Source organism: Macaca nemestrina, chromosome 14 (assembly GCF_043159975.1).
Source record: "Macaca nemestrina isolate mMacNem1 chromosome 14, mMacNem.hap1, whole genome shotgun sequence".
NCBI classification, from domain to species: domain Eukaryota; kingdom Metazoa; phylum Chordata; class Mammalia; order Primates; family Cercopithecidae; genus Macaca; species Macaca nemestrina.
In genome coordinates, this window is record NC_092138.1 from 111,938,458 (window position 1) to 111,961,923 (window position 23,466).

Consider the following 23,466-nt stretch of genomic DNA (forward strand, 5'->3'; position numbering starts at 1 on the left):
AGAGACGGGTTTCACTGTGTTAGCCAGGATGGTCTCGATCTCCTGACCTCGTGATCCGCCCGTCTCGGCCTCCCAAAGTGCTGGGATTACAGGCTTGAGCCACCGCGCCCGGCCTACCAGTTCTTAAAATAACAAATTAGTTTCTTTTTTTTGGAGACAGTCTTGCTTTGTCACACAGGCTGTAGCGTGATCTCAGCTCACTGCAACCTCCGCCTCCTGTGTTTCAAGCAATTCTTCTGCCTTAGTCTCCCAAGTAACTGGGATTGCAGGTGCCTGCCACCACTCCAGGCTAATTTTTTTTGTATTTTTAGTAAAGATGGGGCTTCACCATGTTGCCCAGGCTGGTCCTGAACTTCTGAGCTCAGACAATCTGCCCACCTTGGCCTCCCAAAGTGCTGGGATTATAGGCATGAGCCACCATGCCCTGCCACAGGTTAGTTTTTTGTTTTGTTTTGTTTTGTTTTGTTTTGTTTTTTGAGATGATGTCTCGCTCTGTCGCCCAGGCGGGAGTGCAGTGGTGCGATCTCAGCTCACTGCAAGCTCCGCCTCCAGGGTTCACGCCATTCTCCTGCCTCAGCCTCCCGAGTAGCTGAGACTACAGGCGCCCACCACCGCGCCCGGCTAAATTTTTTTTGTATTTTTAGTAGAGACGGGGTTTCACCGCATTAGCCAGGATGGTCTCAATCTCCTGACCTCGTGATCCGCCCGCCTCGGCCTCCCAAAGTGCACAAGTTAGTTTCTTAATACCCTTCAGTGGTGGCCAATTAGGTTTTTGTTGTTGTCATTTGTGGTATTATTATGAACTCTCAGATTTCTATATATTTGATGTGTTTCAATCCACTGCGGTTATTTTCCCTGTTGATACTCAGATTGTCTCATCTTGGCCAGTGGGAACTTCACATTAGCTCCTAGTCATTTTGACATTACCTGTGTAGTTTTCTGTGATATCCATGCCCTCAAATGACAAGATTATTGCAGGTTCATTCTGTGCCCCAGGCCTGAATCACCCGTTTCTCCAAGGAATCTTACCCTTTAATGGGAAATGGAATTTCAAGGCAATAATCTGAGATTTCAAAACATTCGAAGATTTTGTAAGATTTTTATGAAATGTTTAGAGTTAGAAGGGGCTTTGGAGATAGTCTTGTGCACCCGGAAAGCAGTGGTGGCCAGTTAGGCACAGAGCTGGTTGGTCACAGAGCTATGAGTTAACATGGCCGGCTGACTTCCAGTGCCAGTTTCCTTCTACCACATATCCCGGCAAGATGGTCACATTACCTAAAATACCCCACAGGGTCTGATAACTCATCTTCTGCCCTCCTCCAGCATGTTTGTCTGTGGGGTAAGTTTACTGAGTCTTGTTCTGTTCTGGTGTTTTTTTTGTTTTTGTTTTTTTTTTTTTTTTGAGACAGAGTCTTGCTCTTGTCGCCCAGGCTGGAGCAATCTCGGCTCACTGCAACCTCCGCCTCCCAGATTCAAGCAATTCTCCTGCCTCAGCCTCCGAAGTAGCCAGGACGACTACTGTGCACCAACACACCTGGCTAATTTTGTATTTTTAGTAGAGATGGGGTTTTGCCATGTTGGCCAGGGTGGTCTTGAACTCCTGACCTCAAACAATCCTCCCACCCCAGCCTCCCAAAGTGCTGGGATTACAGGCGTGAGCAACTGCACCCGGCCTTGTCCTGGTCTTCTGATGATAAAGAGTCTGGTAAAATGTCAGAGCCTGGGCTGCTGCTGGGGCCATCCCTTCTGAGGTCTGCTGCAGATGTAACCGATTTTAAATGTAGTGTAGTGAAATGCTACACATCTTGAACAGCCTCTTTCGGTTTTCTTTCAGCATTTGGAGTATTGCTTTGGGAAATTGCTACCTATGGCATGTCCCCTTACCCGGGAATTGACCTGTCCCAGGTGTATGAGCTGCTGGAGAAGGACTACCGCATGGAGCGCCCAGAAGGCTGCCCAGAAAAGGTCTATGAACTCATGCGAGCATGTAAGCCTTCCTCAGCCTGTTCTCACAAGAATATGTGGGCATTCCAGGAAATTCCAACTATGCAGGAGTGTGTACACAAAGTTGAAAGTTTTTCCATGAGCTCTCTCCATTCCAGTTCTTCAGAAGCAGCTAATGTAGCCATTTGATACCTATTGATCTTTATTTACAGATAGATAGTATGTGCATGACTTGTCTTTTAAAGCAAAAATGGTATTGATAGTTACCAAACCTGGGTGTATTCCTAAATACAGATTCCTGGGTCCTACCTTCAGACCTTCTGCTATAGTAGCTAAGCTCACGAGGTGATTTTTTTTTTTTTTTTTTTTTTTTTTTGAGACGGAGTTTCAACGCTCTTGTTGCCTAGGCTGGAGTGCAATGGCACAATCTTGGCTCACTTCAACCTCCACCTCCCTGGTTCAAGTGATTCTCCTGCCTCAGCCTCCCGAGTAGCTGGGATTACAGGCATGCGCCACCATGCCTGGCTAATTTCGTATTTTTAGTAGAGTTGGGGTTTCTCCATGTTGGTCAGGCTGGTCTCCAACTCCCGACCTCAGGTGATCCGCCCGCCTCAGCCTCTCAAAGTGCTGGGATTACAGGCGTGAGCCACTGCACCCGGCCGTGAGGTAATTTTTATCCAGTCGTTTTTTTCTAATTCCATATATGTTATCTGTACTGTGCACACACAGGATGTTTTCATATATCTTAGAAGGTATTTATACGGCCATTTCTTACACTGTTTTCCCACATGTCCATGTATTCAGATCTCTCCCTCTCCCCACCTCTTATTTATATGTAGCTGCCTAGCACTCCATTAAATGATTTCACTCATTCATCCGGTCCTCTTTTGATGTGCATTGGTTGTTTTACACATTTGTTTGATTTTTGCCATTATAAACAAAGCAGAAACAAATACTCATGTACACGAATCTCTGGGCACTTTGGCTGGTATTTCTAAAAGTTGAACTGTTGATTCAAAGAACTACGTGGATTTTAAATTTTGATAAATTTTACCAAACTGTTAAAAAAGGTTATGCCATTGTATACTCCAATTAGATGGGTATGGGAGTGACTGCTCCTGGTCCCCAGTACTAGGCTTTTTTAGTCTGTTTAGTCCTCATGTTAGTCTCATTTTCGTGAGAATTTCTTTACTTCAGACTTTGATAACCATGAAGAAAGAATGAGATAGGTGAGCTGTTTGAAACGGCTTAGTAATTTTCTACACCTACTAGAGTGGGGCTGGGAAAAATATATTTGTAAATGCAGCTCTTGCTGTCACTGTCTCTCTGGGGTTTTACAATCCATATTCTTGCCAGCATCTAATGTCTTTTCAGACTCTTAATGTCTGTAATAGGACATGATGACATTTGTCATTTTAACTTGTTGCAGCAAAAGAAGGTTAGCAGGATTGGAATGCTACTTTCATTCTAGACTTTTCCTTGAACACTGCTAGCCCTGTATTGCTAGCCAGATCTCATGGATGATCTGACTTGGGTTTCATCTGTCCAGGTTGGCAGTGGAATCCCTCTGACCGGCCCTCCTTTGCTGAAATCCACCAAGCCTTTGAAACCATGTTCCAGGAATCCAGTATCTCAGATGGTAAAGTACCCATCCCGGGGTACCTGCAGTGGAGTGAAAGGGTGGCCATGGGGTACTGCAGCCTGGGTCATTCGGTTCACTTCCTGGTAGAAGTTCACAGACCAGCCTGTCCTGAGACCAGAAAGCTGGGCAGAGGCGTGGAGTGTTTTGCTCTCTTGTCTGCTGCAGCCCTGCAGAGTTCTGAGAAATGCTAAGGGCTGTTTCTCTGGCATCCACGTGCCTTTTCTTTAGTTGTGTGCAGATGAGCACTGTTATCTTACAAAGAAAGAGAATCACCATACCAAGCCAACACCAGTACTGATGGCTACTGGATTTTTGTTTCTGTCCCTGTGTGATTCTTAGAAGTGGAAAAGGAGCTGGGGAAACAAGGCATCCGTGGGGCTGTGAGTACCTTGCTGCAGGCCCCAGAGCTGCCCACCAAGACGAGGACCTCCAGGAGAGCTGCGGAGCACAGAGACGCCACCGACGTGCCTGAGATGCCTCACTCCAAGGGCCAGGGAGAGAGCGGTATGTCCCCCACTCCCCTGAAACCCCGCTGCTCTTCCCCTCCCTGCCAGAGGCTACATTCGGGCCAGCATAGGCCAAAGGGAAGCTGTGAATGGAGCCCACACAGAAGTGCAGCCACAGCCTGTGTCAGTGGTTCAGCTTTGGAAGGAAGAAGGTTCTCCTCTCCCCACCTGCCTCCTGTCCCCTCCCTCTGGGAGTCCCTGAGGAGCATAGGCTCCAGCGGTCAGTTCAGTCCCATAGGCAGAGGTGCTTCTGGAGCCCGCCAAGGAGCTAGCCCATCTCCCACCTGTTACCCGCGGCATCTGTGGTTGCTGTCTCAGAGCAGATGCAACAATAGTAATCACCAGGCTGCGTGATGAGCAGCTCAGGGTGAAGGCACTGATGTAACAAGCTCGCTGCAGCCAGGCGGAACCAGGACACACCCGTGGACAGAGCCCGTGTCCTGGTGGTCTCTGGGAAGAACATGTTTCTGGTGCCGTTGCCTAGGCAAGCGAGGGAGTTGGGATCAGCTCAGGAGGGTCTCAAAACACTAGCAATAATAATATTTGCCAACATTTATGTAGTGTGCCTACAGGCCAGGCTCTGTTCTGTGTTCGTGGTTGGCCCCCAGAACCAGCAGTCCAGGTTCTGCTGCAGACCAGCTGAACAAAAGCATTGAAGGGTATATTCGTTTGTTTTCATGCTGCTAATAAAGACATACCCAAGACTGCGTAATTTATTAAGGAAAGAAGTTTCACCAACTCACAGTTCTACATGACTAGGGAGGCTTCACAGTCATGGCTGAAGGCGAATGAGGAGCAAAGTCATGTCTTATTTGGTGGCAGGCAAGAGATCTTGTGCAGGGGAAGTCCGCTTTATAAAACCATCAGATCTTGTGAGACTTATTCACTACCACGAGAATGTGGGAGAAACTGCCCCATGATTCATTTATCTCCACCTGACCCCGCCCTTGACACGTGGGGGTTATTACCATTCAAGGTGAGATTTGGGTGGGGACTCAGCTAAACCATATTGGAGGTGGGGGCTAGGCCAAGCATCTGGGTTCGTAGAGGATCCTGGGGATGGCAATAGTGGACTCCATTCTAATGGACCACAGACTGGGTACATGTGAAGGGACCGGACAAATCCCCACTTCATGGAGAATTTTTTTTTTTTTTTTTTTTTTTTTTTTTTTGAGACGGAGTCTCGCTCTGCCACCCAGGCTGGAGTGCAGTGGCCGGATCTCAGCTCACTGCAAGCTCCGCCTCCCGGGTTCACGCCATTCTCCTGCCTCAGCCTCTCGAGTAGCTGGGACTACAGGCGCCCGCCACCGCGCCCGGCTAGTTTTTTTTTGTATTTTTTAGTAGAGACGGGGTTTCACCGTGTTAGCCAGGATGGTCTCGATCTCCTGACCTCGTGATCCGCCCGTCTCGGCCTCCCAAAGTGCTGGGATTACAGGCTTGAGCCACCGCGCCCGGCCTTCGTGGAGATTTATGGTGGGATGTTTACTGACAGCAGAATCTATAAACCTGAGTTTTCTTTATCACATACTCATATTAGTTAAATTTAAAAAAAAAAAAAAATGAACATGCAGCCCATATATATGGTATATAAAGTACATACGTCTACTACCGTAGGAGTATAGTGTGTATGTTATGTACCAAAACGCACATTTCAAAGGCTTGCATGCTAAATAAGTCCAAATTAACAATGCTTCACCCCTGCTGGGTCATCTCGCTCACCCCCTTGGAGGTTATGGCATATAGACTGTCCAGAAGCTTCCACCCTCCCTCCTCCTGTTGGTTTTCCTGATTTCAGGTGGCTGAGCAGTGGGGGGAGGCCTCTGTGGGAACGCTGTGTGATCAGCAGTCATGTTCATTTATGCCCGTCAGTCTCATCTGAGGGGTATTTTGATAGTGATCTCTTGGTGAGCCGAGGGTGTCAATTAACTGCTCAGTGCTGAAACCGAGTGGTGCATAATTCATTGCAATTTCACTCTCCTGGCCTCCTTCCACTAGATTAAAGTTCTGAGAGGGCTTTGGCGTTCCCTGATTCAGATGTCCCGCGTGCTGCCTTGGGTTCTGATAAATGCACACTGGTACCTCTGTTCTGAGTTATAGGTGCCAACAGAAAACCTCTTCTTGCAAGCTGACCTCTGAGGGAAAATTCTGTTATTCACTAGCAGGAGCTTGGCAACACCAAAAAGATTTTTTTTTTTTGAGAAGGAGTCTCACTCTGTTGCCAGGCTGGAGTGCAGTGGCGTGATCCCGGCTCACTGCAACCTCCGCCTCCCAGGTTCAAGCAATTCTCCTGCCTCATCCTTCTGAGTAGGTGGGACTATAGGCGTGTGCCACCATGCCCAGCTAATTTTTGCATTTTTTAGTAGAGATTGGGTTTCACCATGTTGGCCAGGATGGTCTCGATCTCTTGACCTCGTGATCCACCCGCCTTGGCCTTCCAAAGTGCTGGGATGACAGATGTGAGCCACCGCTCCTGGCTACCAAAAAGATTTCTTATAAGCTATGATTCATATTTTAAAAGTGCCCATTAAAAAACTGTTGGCCAGGTGTGGTGGCTCACACCTGTCATCCCAGCACTTTGGGAGGCCAAAGTGGGTGAATCATGAGGTCAGGCTCCCTTGGCACAAGCTGGGGGCTGCCCCCACCCCATGCTCCCAGAGGAGCACCCAAGCATCTGGGCTCAGACAGGCCTGGATCTGATAACCGGCTCTGATGCCCACCATCCATGAGGCCAGGCAAGTAGTCCCTTCTCTCCGTCTGTCCTCAGCTTTCTCACTTGTAACCGTGCTACAGCGCTGTTGTGAGAATGCACAGCAGATGACGTTGTAAAGGTGAAGCACGTGTCACGTTCCTCTCAATAAAGCCGTCATTGCTGTTAGGATTGTTGTTAGGAAAGGCTTTGAGCCAGGTGCAGTGGCTCATGCCTGTAATCCTAGCACTTTAGGAGGCCAAGGCGGGTTGATCACCTGAGGTCAGGAGTTTGAGACCAGCCTGACCACCATGGTGAAACCTGTCTCTTCTAAAAATACAAAATTAGCCACGCGTGGTAGCACGTGCCTGTAATCCCAGCTACTTGGGAGGCTGAGGCAGGAGAACCGTTTGAACCTGGGAGGCGGAGGTTGCAGTGAGCTGAGATTGCGCCACTTCACTCCAGCCTGGGCAATGAGCGAGACTCCAACTCAAAAGAAAAGCTTTGGTCGCTTTCCCTGAAGATGGGAACAAAAAGCTGGATGGCCCTGGCCTTTTCATCCCTGCAGTGGTTTACTTTAAGGCAGCAGTCCCCCAAGCCACCCACATCACTCTGGTGAGTAAAAACGATGACAAGGCCAAGCAAAGGGTCAAAACTTGTGGCTTTCCTGCCAGCCAGCTAGCTGACAGGCCTACAAGGAGTTCTGGGAATAAGGGGCTATGTCCCACTGTGGGGAAGGGACAATGGGCCATTATGCACAGGAGATAAGAAGGGTTCACCTTTGACAATTTTTTTGTTTGTTTGTTTTGGCTGGAGTGCAGTGGCGAGATCTCAGCTCACTGCAACCTCTGCCTCTATGGTTCAAGCGATTCTCCTGCCTTAGCCTCTGGAGTTGTCTGGAGTTGTCAGCTCTTCCCCTTGCGTTTCAGATCCTCTGGACCATGAGCCTGCCGTGTCTCCATTGCTCCCTCGAAAAGAGCGAGGTCCCCTGGAGGGCGGCCTGAATGAGGATGAACGCCTCCTCCCCAAAGACAAAAAGACCAACTTGTTCAGCGCCTTGATCAAGAAGAAGAAGAAGACAGCCCCGACCCCTCCCAAACGCAGCAGCTCCTTCCGGGAGATGGACGGCCAGCCGGAGCGCAGAGGGGCCGGCGAGGAAGAGGGCCGAGACATCAGCAATGGGGCGCTGGCTCTCACCCCTTTGGACACAGCTGACCCAGCCAAGTCCCCAAAGCCCAGCAATGGGGCTGGGGTCCCCAATGGAGCCCTCCGGGAGTCTGGGGGCTCAGGCTTTCGGTCTCCCCACCTGTGGAAGAAGTCCAGCACACTGACCAGCAGCCGCCTGGCCACTGGCGAGGAGGAGGGTGGTGGCAGCTCCAGCAAGCGCTTCCTGCGCTCCTGCTCGGCCTCCTGCGTTCCCCACGGGGCCAAGGACACAGAGTGGAGGTCGGTCACGCTGCCTCGGGACTTGCAGTCTACGGGAAGACAGTTTGACTCGTCCACATTTGGAGGGCACAAAAGTGAGAAGCCGGCTCTGCCTCGGAAGAGGGCAGGGGAGAACAGGTCTGACCAGGTGGCCCGAGGCACAGTAACGCCCCCGCCCAGGCTGGTGAAAAAGAACGAGGAAGCTGCTGATGAGGTCTTCAAAGACATCATGGAGTCCAGCCCGGGCTCCAGCCCGCCCAACCTGACTCCAAAACCCCTCCGGCGGCAGGTCATGATGGCCCCTGCCTCAGGCCTCCCCCACAAAGAAGAAGCTGGAAAGGGCAGTGCCTTAGGGACCCCTGCTGCAGCTGAGCCAGTGACCCCCACCAGCAAAGCAGGCTCAGGTGCACCAGGAGGCACCAGCAAGGGCCCCGCCGAGGAGTCCAGAATAAGGAGGCACAAGCACTCCTCTGAGTCACCAGGAAGGGACAAGGGGAAATTGTCCAGGCTCAAACCTGCCCCGCCGCCCCCACCAGCAGCCTCTGCAGGGAAGGCTGGAGGAAAGCCCTCGCAGAGCCCGAGCCAGGAGGCGGCTGGGGAGGCAGGCCCGGGTGCAAAGACAAAAGCCACGAGCCTGGTCGATGCTGTGAACAGTGATGCTGCCAAGCCCAGCCAGCCAGGAGAGGGACTCAAAAAGCCCGTGCTCCCGGCCGCTCCAAAGCCACAGTCCGCCAAGCCGGGGACCCCCATCAGCCCAGCCCCCGCTCCCTCCACGTTGCCATCAGCATCCTCAGCCCTGGCAGGGGACCAGCCGTCTTCCACTGCCTTCATCCCTCTCATATCAACCCGAGTGTCTCTTCGGAAAACCCGCCAACCTCCAGAGCGGATCGCCAGTGGCGCCATCACCAAGGGCGTGGTCCTAGACAGCACCGAGGCGCTGTGCCTCGCCATCTCTAGGAACTCAGAGCAGATGGCCAGCCACAGTGCCGTGCTCGAGGCCGGCAAAAACCTCTACACGTTCTGCGTGAGCTACGTGGATTCCATCCAGCAAATGAGGAACAAGTTTGCCTTCCGAGAGGCCATCAACAAACTGGAGAATAATCTCCGGGAGCTTCAGATCTGCCCGGCGACAGCAGGCAGTGGTCCGGCAGCCACTCAGGACTTCAGCAAGCTCCTCAGTTCGGTGAAGGAAATCAGTGACATAGTGCAGAGGTAGCAGCAGTCAGGGGTCAGGTGTCAGGCCCGCCGGAGCTGCCTGCAGCACATGCGGGCTCTCCCATACCCGTGACAGTGGCTGACAAGGGACCAGTGAGTCAGCACCTTGGCCCGGGAGCTCTGCACCAGGCAGAGCTGAGGGCCCTGTGGAGTCCAGCTCTACTACCTACGTTTGCACCGCCTACCCTCCCGCACCTTCCTCTTCCCCACCCGGGCTCCCTGCTCCATCTCTGTCCTCGAGTTTTATCTGTGGAGTTCCTGCTCCGTGGACTGCAGTCAGCATGCCAGGACCCGCCAGCCCCGCTCCCACCTAGTGCTCCAGACTGAGCTCTCCGGGCCAGGTGGGAACAGCTGATGTGGAGTGTCCTTTTCATTTCTTCTCTCTGGAGCCCCTCCTCCCCTGGCTGGGCTTCTCCTTCCACTTCTCCAAGAATGGAAGCCTGAACCGAGGCCTTGTGCATCAGGCCCTCTGCCTGCACTCCCTGGCCTTGCCTGTCCTGTGCTGAAGACATGTTTCAAGAACCACATTTCGGGAAGGGCACACACGGGCATGCATCACGGCTGGTCACTCTGCCCTCCGCTGCTGCCCGGGGTGGGGTGCACTCGCCATTTCCTCATGTGCAGGACAGCTCTTGATTTGGGTGGAAAACAGGGTGCTAAAGCCAACCAGCCTTTGAGTCCTGGGCAGGTGGGAGCTGAAAAGGATCGAGGCACGGGGCATGTGCTTTCCATCTGTCCTCTCCACATCCCCAGAGCGCAGCTCTTGCTCTCTTGTGACGTGCACTGTGAATCCTGGCAAGAAAGCTTGAGTCTCAAGGGTGGCAGGTCACTGTCACTGCCAACATCCCTCCCCCGACAGAATGGAGGCAGGGGACAAGGGAGGCAGTGGCTAGTTGGGTGAACAGCTGGTGCCAAATAGCCCCAGACTGGGCCCAGGCAGGTCTGCAAGGGCCCAGAGTGAACCTTCCTTTCACACATCTGGGTGCCCTGAAAGGGCCCTTCCCCTCCCCCACTCCTCTAAGACAAAGTAGATTCTTCCAAGGCCCTTTCCTTTGGAAAAAGACAGTCTTTGCTTTTCTTGAAGCATTTCAAAGCCCTGCCTTTCTGTAGCCACCCTGAGAGAGAACAGAGCTGCCACCGGGCACCTGCGCACAGGCGGGAGGAAAGGGCCTGGGCAGTCCTGGTCCTGGCTGCACTCTAACTGGGTGAATGTCTTATTTAATTACCGTGAGTGACATAGCCTCATGTTCTGTGGGGGGTCATCAGGGAGTGTTAGGAAAACCACAAATGGAGCCCCTGACTGAAAGCCTCGAGTGTTTCACAGAGCACGCCTGCCGTCTTCTCCCCGAGGCTGCCCCAGGCTGGAGCCCAGGTACAGGGGCTGTGACTCTGGGCAGGGACCCGGGGTCTCCTGGACCTTGACAGAACAGCTAACTCCAAGAGCAGTGGGCAGGTGGCCGCCCCCGAGGCTTCACGCTGGGAGAGCCAGGAGGAGCCACCTTCCCGCCTCCCACGCTGCCTCGTGCCAGCAGCCTCGCACAGGCCCTAGCTTTGTACTCATCACCTAAACTTGTACTTTATTTTTCTGGTAGAAATGGTTTCCTCTGGATCGTTTTATGCGGTTCTTACAGCACATCACCTCTTTGCCCCCGACGGGTGTGACGCAGCCTGAGGGAGGCACTAGTCACCGACAGCGGCCTTGAAGACAAAGCAGAGCGCCCACCCAGGTCCCCCGACTGCCCGTTTCCATGAGGTACTGGTCCCTTCTTTCTGTTAACGTGACGTGCCACTCTATTTTACACGCATCTGTTGGTATGCATCTTTTATAGACGCTCTTTTATAAGTGGCGTGTGCACAGCGCCCTGCCCTGCTCCCTCGGATGCCTGTGGTGGCTCCTCTGCTTCTCTGGGTCCAGTGCATTTTGTTTCTGTATATGATTCTCTGTGTTTTTTTTTGAATCCAAATCTGTCCTCTGTAGTATTTTTTAAATAAATCAGTGTTTACATTAGAATCCTTGGCAGATTGCTTCGGCCTGTGATCCTGCCCTGTTGTTCTGAGCCTGTGATGGGGGGGGCGGCCGGGATATAGTGGGTTCCGGTTTTCCCAACAGGGCTGGGGTCCGGCATCAGGTCTTAAGAGCAGAATAGTGGCAGGTTGCCCCCAGCTACCCAGAGCCTCTGCGGCCTGGGTGCCCACAGCCATCTTTCAGGCACTTGCCCTGCTATGCTTTGACCCTTCCTGTACCCTTGGCACTTACCTGCCGGCAGCTTGGCCCCACCGGCATCACTGGGAGTGGGCTGTGCCACTGTACAAGCCACGTCTGACTGGTGGTGTCAGGCTGTCGCAGCGACACGGAAGTGGGGTGACGAGGTCAGGTCCTGTGCTCCTTGCTGACTGAGGGCAAATCCCTCCCCACCTGCACCTGTTCTCTCTCCACCTTTCCGCCCTAAGCCCCCAGGCGTCCTCACTTATGTTCCTTGAGCCAGGTGTTTTAGATCTTTGTGTAGATGAGAAGGAGCGGAGGTGTGCTGGCCTTTGGGGCCCGGGAAGGCCATCTCAGACTGAGCCCCACCACCCTTTCCTGGCTTAGTCCCCACTGAGCTGACAGCTTGGAAAGGGGCAGTTGGGAAGTGAGTAGCGCACTCTGATAATGATACTGATCAGGCCAGCGGGTTTGTCAGGGGTGCGAATCCTGCTTAGCAGAGCATATGAAGATCACAGTTCGGTGAAGCTCCCCTTGAGAGACCTGGAGCGAGACGTGCTGTGCGGCGGGTGACAGGTGGAACTCCAGCCGGGCCAGGGCTGGTGGCGCCCGCCATAGGGCTCTCACAGTGAGTGGCTGTGAGCAGTGCCAGGCACCAGATTCTCCGCTTTTCATTTTACAGGGACAAAACCAGGCTGGGGCCCCCAGTTTCCTTGCCAGTTGAACCATAGCTGGCCACCAGATCCACCAAGCCTGGGGCTTCTCAGGGCTGTCCTTTGAATGGCTGCTCCTCCCAGGTCTGAACGAAGACATAGGACAATTCTGGTGACAGCCACAGCTGGTGGCTGCTTCCTTGTGTCAGATGTGGACTGTCACCCTGCCCTCCCAGCGCTCATCACTGAGGCTGTGTGTCCAGAGTCATCATGTCCAGAGTCAGCTCCTGCACGTGAGGCCAGTCGGCCACACTGGGGCCGTGTGGAGGAGGACGCCTCTCACCTCCCGAATGGGCGTCTTTCCTGGGTGTCACCTGAGCTTAAAAAGCTGAGTTTGGTCTAGACATTCTAAGACAGTGGTTTCTTAACCTTTTCTGGGTCACAAAACCTCCTGAGAACCTAATGAAAACTGGATCCCAGCCCCAGAAAAATGCACCTGTGTACACACACCCGGCAGTTTCCAGGTCTTTTCAAGTCCTGCCTTCGAGGTCTGTTGTTGTTATTTACGAAACACCAACCTAAGGTATTAGACATTTTCTTAAAAGGCCAGGCAGGGTGGCTCATGCCTGTAATCCCAGCACTTTGGGAGGCTGAGGCGGGTGGATTGCTTGAGGCCGGGAGTTCAAGACCAGCCTGGGCAACATAGACCCCATCTCTACAAAAAATACAAAAACTAGCTGGGTGGCATGTGCCAGTAGTCAGGAGGCTAAGGTGGGAGGATTGCTTGAGCCCAGGAGGCGGCAGTTGCAGTGAGCTATGATCACACCACTAGACTCTCTAGCTGGGGCAACAGAGTAAGACCCTGTCTCAAAAAAATTTTTTTTTTTTCCTTTTTTTGAGACAGAGTTTTGCTCTTGTCTCCCAGACTGGAGTGCAATGGCGAAACCTCCGCTCACTGCAACCTCCACCTCCCGGGTTCACGCCATTCTCCTGCCTCAGCCTCCAGAGTAGCTGGGACTACAGTTGCCCGCCACCACGCCCGGCTAATTTTTGTATTTTTAGTGGAGATGGAGTTTCACCATGTTGGCCAGGATGGTCTCGATCTCTTGACCTCATGATCTGCCCACCTTGGCCTCCCAAAGTGCTGGGATTATAGGCGTGAGCCAGTGCGCCCAGCCCACCACTTTTTTTTTTTTTTTTTTTTTTGAGACGGAGTCTTGCTCTGTTGCCCAGGCTGGAGTCCAGTGATGCCTTCTCGACTCACTGCAAGCTCCGCCTCCTGGGTTCATACCATTCTCCTGCCTCAGCCTCCCGAGTAGCTGGGACTACAGGCGCCCACCACCACGCCTGGCTAATTTTTTGTATTTTTAGTAGAGACGGGGTTTCACCATGTTAGCCAGAATGGTCTTGATCTCCTGACCTCGTGATCCACCCGCCTCAGCCTCCCAAAGTGCTGGGATTACAGGCGTGAGCCACCACGCCCAGCGAAGCCCACCACTTTTTTTTAATGAAGGAGTTTTTGTTACTGTCCTCCTTTGACAGGTAAGGAAGCTGAGAGGCTCAGAGATGTCAGGCAGCTCTGCCAAGGTCACACAGCATGTGCCTACCATGGCAGCCTAATTTGTAGACAGTGCAGACAGCCCCAACAGGACCAGGAGAGAGCTGTGCCCAGGGCCGGATTCGTCCCTCCACAGTGGAAGAGAAGCAGCCAAATATTATAGCCAGCCCAGCAACTTGGGCGGCAGAGATCTTTTACAGGAGGCCTTCCTGAATGGAGTGCCCTGGGGAAGCAAACTCTAAATGTCCTCGTACAAGAAGACATTAGGTGAAACCAGACTGACCATAGTGTCCCTCTCAGCACTGCCCTTGTCCCTGGGGGTCACCTAACGTCTTGCTCCCCTGCCCCCACACTCCAGTGGATACCACTGCTGTAATCAGGGAACCCTCTGAGCTCTTTTTATAGGAGGGCATTTCTGAGGGGCCAAGGAGCTGTGGATTGGAGGAGCACCAGCAGCACGGGGCATGACCCCGTTCCCGCCCAGAATCTGGAAAGTACCGTGTCAGGCTCTTCAGTGAAATGTGTCAAGCAGCGTCTTTGGCACTGGGCAAATTTAGGACGAGGTGGTTTCCCTCTTGATGACTACAGCAGCTGTCTGGCTGGCCACCCCCAGGAGCCTGTTTTGTTTGGGGTTTTTTTCTTAAATATTTTTATTAATATTTCGAACATACAGGAAAAGACAATTATTTTCCATTCATCTTGATAGCTAAATACCTTTAGATCTACACACCAAGATGAAGACCGCCTTGTGTCTTGGATAAATGGAACGAGCAGATGCAGGCAGCTCGCAGGTGCTCTGGGCTGAAGGAGTTGGAACTGCCAGGCCAGGTGGAGTGAGCCAGCACCGCCCAGGGGAGCTTCACCTCTCTGCTTCCAGAATACATGTTTTCTGGAGTATCACCTTCACCGTCCTGGAGAGGGGTAATCTTACCTGTGGAGGAGAGAGCGAGGGCTGAGGGGGCACTGGGGTGGCATGAGAGGCCCAAAGATCTTGACAGACACGGTGGGCTTGGCAGCGGGGCACGGGGTTAAAGAGGAAGCTTAGCCAAGCCCAGCGGGAGTTGATTTGACAGCAGTGCCCTTAGCAGCTTGATTGTTCGGATTTTCAGGGCTATCGAGCTCAAGTGTACAAGCAAACTGGAAAGAATAGCTTTGTTGGGTTTTTTAAAATGATAAAAGCATAATGACAGCATATCCACTGCTTTGAAGGCATCCCCCACCCCCGTGTTCTTTATCTCAGGTTTCTCCATCAAGGTTAGTCTAATCCTGCTAAATTAACGACCAGCCAGTGCATCCCCAAAGAGCCTGTGGAATGTGCAGGGTGGTTCAGCCTCGGTGTTCTCCAAAGTACTGGCCGTGGGTGACTCCTTGCTCAGGGTGCAGAAGTTGGCAAGTGACGGGTGGCCCGGGGACCTTGCTTCAGGGTGTCCCTCTGCCCTCAGTCTGCTGTGTTTCACCCGGTCTCTGGTGAGCACATTCTCTGGCTGCTTTGCGTGAATGAGCCAAGGAAGGGATTGATCTAGCTTACTGCCTCCCCCTCCCTTGAGTCAAGCAGAATGGGGTGCATGAGCACACCTACGGTGAGCGAATCTGTTCACCCTGTGCCAGGGCAATCCTTAGAGCAAGGACCCCGGGGATGTGTCCGTCCCCATCAGTGTCATGTCAGCAAGCGGTGACAACATCCCTTTGCAGGAGGCATCCTGAACCACTGTGTCATCGGACAATGGCAGAGCCCAAGAGAACAATGTGCCCCACACCCCCACCCCCACCAGCCTCAGGAATCATTGTCTTGTCCCCATCACAGCAGCCCTAAGACTCAGGGCACATGCGCCAAGCCTAGGGGTCCTCAGTGTCTGTGTGGGAAGCGGTGGGGAAGCGGTGAGGAGCTCCCGGAGAAGGCGGCAGCTTTCATACCAGGTGATGTTCTGACTCCAGTGTTCTCTCCCATCTCAGCACCCATTCCGCTCCCCAGTCAGGTTGGTTCTTTGTGGCTCAGATCTGTCACCCCTTAATGAAGTGGCTTTCTGGCTGCCAAGGATTGAGAGCTGCTACTGAGGAGTATAAGTCACTAATAGCATGGAAAACACTGTGAAATACTCCAAGGTGCCAAGCTGGGCCCAGCCCAGTGTGGTTCTAAAAGGCTAATAAAAATCCACCAATTAATTGTGACAGCTCAATGGGAAATTATTCAATTGTGAACAGGGGCAAGCTGCAGCTCAAAAGGAGGAGGGGAGGGGTTGCCATAGTAACATCGATGTAAGTTCTCATCTCAGCAGCGGAAGCCAGCCCGGGAGTGAGCAGCATCCGACGGCTGCCTCTGACACGGGATGGGATGCAGGAGACACCAAAGGCGCGTTTGAAACGGATGCTCTGCCTGGCCTCAGGCCTGCAGCCACTCCCGGCTGAGCGTGGGCTCTCCCCGGCGCAAAGAAATTGTTTTCCGAATGCTCCTCGCTCTTAGGAAACCTGGGAAGGAGCAGCCGGGTGGAAGTGAAAAGCACATGTATTGTGTTCCTCTGCACCTTTGACCAACTGCCAGTTACAGGGATCTAGGGGAGGGGTGTTTGGGTCCAGGCAACAGGAGCTCCATCTCCCCAAAGGCAAGGCACCCAGAACCCAGACTGTGGGGGCGGCCAGCATTCCAGTATGGTTTTGCAGTTGTCACACCTTTTATTTGAAAAGATACACACGACATATTCTGATTTTGAACAAATGAAATGCAACCTTGCTGTAGCAAAAACGTATTCCTTCCCAATGCATCTCCCAGGAGACTCCTGGCCGGGCTAACACTGGGCTGCGGAGAAGGGCGGCCGTCAGAGGGGAAGGCTCACCACAGCAGGGGCTTCTTGCCAGGGGGATCTGGTGCTAAAGGGATGGAGAAGGGGATCGGATTCTTTTTTTCCGTTTTTAACTTTCAGAACCATCCTCTGTACCCAGTGGAATGTACTCATTTGCACTCTGATGTCAGCTGCAGTTGTCCCTATAGACTGTCACAACTTTGATTACCCAACTGTAAGCCCTCAGCCCGCTGCCTGGCTCTGCTATTCCCATTCATGGCCCAGCCACAGCCTCAGCTCCCTGCCCCTGGGGCCAGGGGGCTGCTCCGAGTCAGAGCCCCAGGGGAAGAGAGAGGCTGGGACGACCGAGGCGCCAAGACAGCCTCCTTTTTGACACTGCCTAGTTTTTCGCTTCAGCAAAGTTGGAAATCAAAAGCAAGCACCCTCCTAACCTGTCCTTCCATGGATCGTTCATCGTAACCATGCCTACACCACCTGGGTGTCGTGGTCTTTGAGACTGGGGGAGAAGGCAGGAGTGAAGACAATGGGGGTGAGTCCAAACAGCAAACCCTTCCAAGGCATCCTGGCCCTTCACCGACGACCGAAGCGGAAGCTGAAGCCGCCTTTCTTCCTGCTGTAGCCATTGAGCTCCTCAGCCAGGTTCCCTAACGGGCCGCTGGCCTTCACCCCTCCGGCAGGGAGGAAGTCGTCGGCCTCACTGCCTTCATCCTGCCTCCCGAAGCGGAACCTGCAGCCGGCATGCTCTCTGCCCGATGTCTGCAGCCCTCTGGTTATGACAAGCAGGGCCTGTGGCTGTGAAGCTCTCGGCCACCGAGAGGAGCCCCACACAGAGTGGGGTCGGGGCCCCTTGGCCAGGTCGGCCCAGCTTTCTCTGGCTCCAGTGCCACCCATGGCGTCTGTGGGCTCTCTTCTGTCCAGTAGAGGAAAGCAGGTGCCCAGTGGCAGGAGGAGGAGGCAGACCAGGGGGTAGGACCTTACCATCTGACCCAGAGGAAAGAGAGGCAGAGTTACAAGCTGCACGTGTGGCCAAGTGCAACTCACCACAATGTTTCCCCGGGACAGGCCGCCAGCATAGGTGTGAACAGAGGGCTCAGCTGAGCCCGGCTTCTGAGCAATGCTGGGACTAGGCCACTGTTGTATTAGGATCTGGAGGTGACTGTACCAATTAGGCCGGTTCTTTTCCTGCAGTCCCCACGATCTGCCTGCCTGGGCAGCTTAGCGCTGTAAATCCACTGCTGGATGGCAGAGCAGTGCCCAGGCGGCCCCGGGAGAGTCAGCAAATTTATGCTCATTTTTCTCTTATTATAAAATAGCCGTATCATTGCAGAACTGTGGGGTGGAAAGTTAAAAGCATCAATCTCCCTTAGTTTTCAACTTAATACTAAATGGGTCTAGCTCTGCCGTTTAGCTGGGACATCCTGCTAATGTCTCTTTCACGTGGGAACAAGTTGCTCCTGAAAGCCAGAAACAGATTTGATGGTCCTGGCCTAATTCGGACACCCACCTGGGAAGGAGCGTGCAGACGCCGCTGGGGCCTGGGCACCATAGGTCTGCCAGGCTCCGAGCTAAGAGCTCTCACGTGATTGTACTTCATCTTCTTAGTCATCCTGCTAGGTAGGTCCTGCCAGTCCCACTTTTTCAGGCAACAAAACTCAGAAAAACAGATTGTGCCCAGGCCACACAGCTAGAAAGTGGAGGCTCTGAATTCACAATTGTAATGGCCGGATGGCTTCTTCAAGAAGCATACGTATCTGCTAGGTCCTCCCAACCCTCCTGTTTCGCAGGCGTGGCGTCAGGCTCAAACAGCTGAGGTGACTTGCCCCAGATCGCATGGCCTTACCAGTGCCAGAGCTGGAGTTCAGTCCCAGATCTAACTGGGCTTGACTCAGGAAGGCGTGCCCTAAGTCCCTACTCTGTACTCCACATGGCACTCGGGGTATCTGAAACCCATCCTCCTGGAATGAACCTGCCCTGGAAGCACTTGCTCCCTTGTCTGGCAAAGGAAGCCTTTTTGACAGTGACTGCAGGGGAGCTGGAGCTGGCTTGTCCTCTGCTGAGTCAAACTGAGGCTAGAATAGAGAGCACCGGCCCTGGAGAAGACAGTACAGGAGTCCCCAGAGCCCTTTCCAGAAATGGCTCCCTTGAACACATTTCAAAGAAGCGAGCTCAGCCAGGAAGCTTTTAAAAAAATAATAAACGCAACCCCAATTTCTACCCGAATCCAGTTCGAAGCTTCTCTTGTCCCCCAGGGATGGAGCGACCTCCCTCACATACCACCAGGAAAACCTTCCCATCAGGGCACAGAGTGGGGCTTCCACGAGGTGGTTTTCCGCAGGGGCCCAGCCCCATTCCCTCCTCATAGAAAGCACTCTGCTGACTGTGATGTGGACCGGGGACCGTTCCATCCTGGTGGATGAATCCACCTGGGAGTAGCCGCTGGGTGTCTAGAAAGGAGACACCCTGACACAGAGCAGGCCCTGGACCCCTTCATGCACCCCTTTGAGAATCTGGTAGAAACTGGGGGTGTTCATCACTGGAAAGGGGGCCCCAGCCAAGTCAGGGCTTCAGGCCCACAGCCAGGAAGCAGCAGGGAAAGCACAGGGGTGAGGCTGGGTCGCAGCCCTGGCAGGGCAGCCGTGACCAGTCTGTGCTGCTCCGGGCTGTTGGCATGTGAGGCACTGGTGTCCCCTCTCCGGGTCCTCCCTCCCTGTGCGTCTGTGTGCCCTCTGACTGCCCGTGCCTGGCTCCTGCCCGGGCAGGGCCTGAGCTGCAGTTCCTGCTGGGGACAGGGCATCTGTGCTCACCGTGTGGCTGGGACTGCTCCCAGGAGGGCTGGCTGGTGGATTCTTGGGCTCCGGGGCTGGGCTGGGCAGAGCTGCTCTGGGTCCTCGTCCAGGAGGCATGGGCCCTAGGCTCTCCCCGCTTTATATGGCCCGCAGTGTGCTTGCCGCTGTGCCGACTGCCTGCTGCGCATTCCTGACCCTGGGATTCCATTGGGGACGCCGGTGGTGAAGGGGGCAGTGCTGACTGCATTGATTAAAAAAAACCTAACACAGGATGTGGTCTGATGAGAGGGCAGGCGGGCTGCCCTTTGGAGGAGAGCAGACAGCATCATTAACTGCAAATTGCGGGCACAGACCCTTGAGTCCCTTGGTGGGGGTTCCAAGCCCACCCTTCATCACCCTAAGGGTCCTGTCTTTGTTGGGTCGGCCCCTCACTCTCCGGAGAGGACATGGGGTGGGTGGACGTCTACCCCCAACACACCTGCCCAGCTAGCAGGATGGCTCCCATGGGCAGGAAAGTCACAGAAACCCATGAGGCCCGTGTTTCAGAGGCACAGGACTGTGTGGCTAAGCCAGGTGCACCTCCCCGGCAGGTGGAGCCCTCGGCGGCATGTTCTCCAGGAACCAACCAAGGGGACACCGCAGATGCCCCGGACAGCAGTGGAGCATTTGCCTGTGGCCCCCAGCCCCTCCTGCCCCATGCCCTGGGCAGCCCCGACTGTCGCTGAGGGTCACCTCTGGGAGGCCAGCAGGAGGACCCAGCCTCTGCTCCTTGCCCGGCAGAGATTCTCCCTCCACTGAAAGCAGGCAGGTGGGTGATGAGGCGGCCCCACCCCACCACTGTTGGAAACAGCACACAGGACCTCCCCCAGTCCAGGGGCCCTCACCCAGCTGACCTACCCCTGCATCTGGGGTGCTGGGGGGTCAGAAGTCATGGGAATAGAGAGCCTGTGGACACTTCCCCAGTGACCTGAGGAAGGCGTTGGAATCTCAACCCCCACTTCAGGGCTGAGCGCCCAGGTTCGAGCGGAGAGTCTGTGGATTGAAGCTGGTGACTGAGCTGTGCTGGCCAGAACCGGCTTCCATCCCCCAGGCCGGGGCTGCCTCCGATGGCCTGAGGTGCTCCTGTCCTCTGTGTGTGTGTGTGTGTGTGTGTGTGTGTGTGTGTGTGTGTGTATGCACCCACGTGAGTATGTGCACACGTGTGTGTGTGTATGTGTGTGCTCGTGAGACGGGGTGTGGTGTCCTTCTGTCTCCCTGGTTAGTGCTGGTTGATTCAGACAGCGAGTGCCGGTTATCCATAGGGTGCCTCCCAGGGTGGGTCCCTACCATGCTGTGAGTCTGAACCGGATGCCTGCCCTCTGGGTGCCTCAGTGCCCTGTGGTGTAAAATGAGGTTCGGGTTCCCAAGCTGTGCTTTGCAGAATTCCCCAGGAATGGCCATGGAAGTTGGGGAAGGTAACATGGGGTCTAACCCCGCAGGCATCCCTCTGTACCACAGGCATCCCTTTCCCCTACAGGCCACCCCTCTGCCCTACAGGCACCCCTCTGTCCCAAAGGCCACCCCTCTGCCCCACACAGGCACCCCTCTGTCCCACAGGCACCCCTCTCCCCTACAGGCCACCCCTCTGTCCTACAGGCACCCCTCTGTCCCAAAGGCCACCCCTCTGCCCCACACAGGCACCCCTCTGCCCCACAGGTACCCCTCTACCCTGCAGACACCCCTCTGCCCCGCAGGCACCCCTGTACCCCACACGCACCACTCTACCTCGCACGCGCCCCTCTGCCCCCAGGCCAAGCCCCACTTTCCTGTGTGTGACATGTTGGGCTCCCAGAAAAGATTCTGCTTTGAAACCACCAGGGCCCAGAGTCCTCTTTCAGGACTGAGGTCTGTGGCTCTGAGTGGTGGCCACAGAACGTCCTGCATGTGAGGGGCGGGTCTGGGGTGGGAGCGTTTGAGGGGCGGGTCTGGGGTGGGAGCAATGCTGGGGGTGAGGATGAGGGTCCCCACATGGCCCACATGTTCCCCAGCCTCAGGTCCCCGCCTGCCCCCATCAGACCGGGGTGCCTGGAGCCCAGTCAGGTGTTGGATTTGGCACCAAACCTGCCGACTCCAGGGGTTTGCCTGGTCCCCTCCACCCCTGGAACTCCCGGACAGAAAAATTGCTTTCAGATGCCCTTCCTGGGCCCCTGGAAGCATCTGGGTTCCCCCACCTCTTGAGCAGCTGGGGGATGACAACTGTGCCACTGTTTCTGCCACCACAGCCCAGGTGGGCAGGTTTGGGGCTGCCTGGGAGCACAGGGTGGCCGGGGCTAGAGCAGTCCAAGAGTGGCAGTACCCATCGGGGCGGCTTCCAGTGCTGGAGGCTTTTCATGCTGTCGGGTAATGCAGGGAGGCGAGGTGCCAGGGTGGTGGGGCTGGTGGTAGAGGAAGCCGCTCTGGGGGTGGAGTCAGTGGGCCACCCCCAAAGCCTGTGGGGTTCCCTGGGAAACTGTCCAGACACAGATCCAGGCCAGGTCCCCGCACGGCCAAGCTGACCAGCAGCGCCTGCCCAGGATTCTCAAAAGTGAGGAGGCTGGGACTGGGGTGACAGTGCCTGGTTGTGCTAAGCTCAGGCCCTGGCTCGGCTCACCGACCCCTCCCTTCCAGCCCCCTTTAGCCACATGTCACTCCCGAATTGGGTTCCACACCAGACTCAGCCACAGCCAACCTCCACCTCACTTAGCTTCCAATTCCCCGCCTGGCTGGGGATGACCGCAGTGCCTATGTGGTGGGGTGGGGTTGTCGGGGTGGCATGGTGCCCTCTCAGGCGGTGTTCACTGCTGCTGGGGAGGGCACAGGGTGGTGGCCCCCAACTAAGCCCGGGTCCCCGGTGCTGTTGGCAACTGCCGCTCCATTTCTGCTGGCTGAACCCCTCCTGCCCTGGGGAGCCGCTTCCCACGCTGCTGGGCACCATTTCTTGCCTAAATGCATGGATCCTTGTCTGAGGACCTCTGTGACTGAGTCCTTGAACCTTTCCAGGAGCTGCCTCAGGCTGGTCTGGTGGTTGCGGGAAAGGAGTTGAGTTGGGCACACCTGCACCTGGGGTTCGTGTGGCCTGTGGGAGGCAGGTGGCCATGATCTGTGACTTCTGCGGCCTGGCTCAGGAGTCGCATCCCCAGAGTCTCCACCTCTGCCCCTCCCACCTCTGCCCCTCCCACCTCTGCCCCTCCCACCTCTGCCCCCTCACCTCTGTCCCTCACTCTTCTACCCACCCACCTCTGTCCCCCCACCTCTGCCCCTCCCTCCTCTGCCCCCCACTCTGACCTCCCACCTCTGCCCCCCTACCTCTGCCCCTCCCACCTCTGCCCTTCCCTACTCTGCCTCCTCCTCTGTCCCCACCTCTGCCCCACCTCTGCCCCTCCCACCTCTGCCCCTCCCTCCTCTGCCCCCACCTCTACCCCCCACTCTGACCTCCCACCTCTGCCCCCCTACCTCTGCCCTCCCTCCTCTGGCACCCCACCTCTGCCCCCTCAAGCTGTCAGAGCAGCGGGCGCTATGCTGGCTGAGTGAGAGTCCGTGGTGGAGGGAAGAGAGGGATTCGTGTTCTGTGAACCCCAACTTGGAAACCTCTGGCTGCACAGGGGGGTGTGAGACTCCCAGGCTGCCTGCCCCCGACAGGTGTCGGACGGAGGCCGAGCACAGGGCATCACCACTGCTGCTCTTTCTACTGGCCCCATGCAGTACCTCCAACACAGGCACTCAATAAATATTGGATTTTATTAAATAAACTCCGGGGATTGTTTTATCCGTAAGCCTCAAATTGGTTTTATGAATAAATAGCCACTGGGGACTGTTCGTTCTTAATAAAGTGTCTCAGTTCCTTGGAACTCTAGGCCCAGCCACAGGAGGGACCCACGGGATAGTTTATCACCCCGGGGACCTGGGAGGGATTCACCGATGGACCAGGCCCCGGGCTCATCCTCCAGAGCCCAGGCCCCAGGAGGACCAACCCCACTGGGCACAGCTTGTGCAGGAGGCAGGCCCTGCGTCCGCCTGACCAGGCCCAGGCTG

General features: G+C 54.9%; 2 protein-coding genes across 4 annotated transcripts in view; one reads left to right on the plus strand and one right to left on the minus strand.

The window, feature by feature from the left end:
• The window catches only part of LOC105464039 (ABL proto-oncogene 1, non-receptor tyrosine kinase), a 186,385-nt gene extending 174,956 nt beyond the window's left edge, over positions 1-11,429 (plus strand). For 2 of the 3 annotated variants that reach the window (XM_011711661.2, XM_011711662.3), the window contains exons 8-11: positions 1,835-1,987; positions 3,494-3,583; positions 3,926-4,090; positions 7,708-11,429. In XM_011711661.2, the coding sequence (XP_011709963.2) occupies positions 1,835-1,987; positions 3,494-3,583; positions 3,926-4,090; positions 7,708-9,419 (2,120 nt within the window). In that variant the 3' untranslated portion in view covers positions 9,420-11,429. The remainder of the gene's footprint in view (positions 1-1,834; positions 1,988-3,493; positions 3,584-3,925; positions 4,091-7,707) is intronic. The other variant, XR_976636.2, reaches the window with a different exon arrangement.
• Positions 11,430-17,014: 5,585 nt separating this feature from the next.
• QRF (pyroglutamylated RFamide peptide) lies at positions 17,015-17,611 on the minus strand. Its single transcript, XM_071078442.1, has one exon. It carries the CDS (start codon positions 17,609-17,611, stop codon positions 17,201-17,203), a length of 411 nt encoding a protein of 136 aa, XP_070934543.1. The 3' UTR covers positions 17,015-17,200.
• Between the last annotated feature and the right edge of the window lie 5,855 nt (positions 17,612-23,466).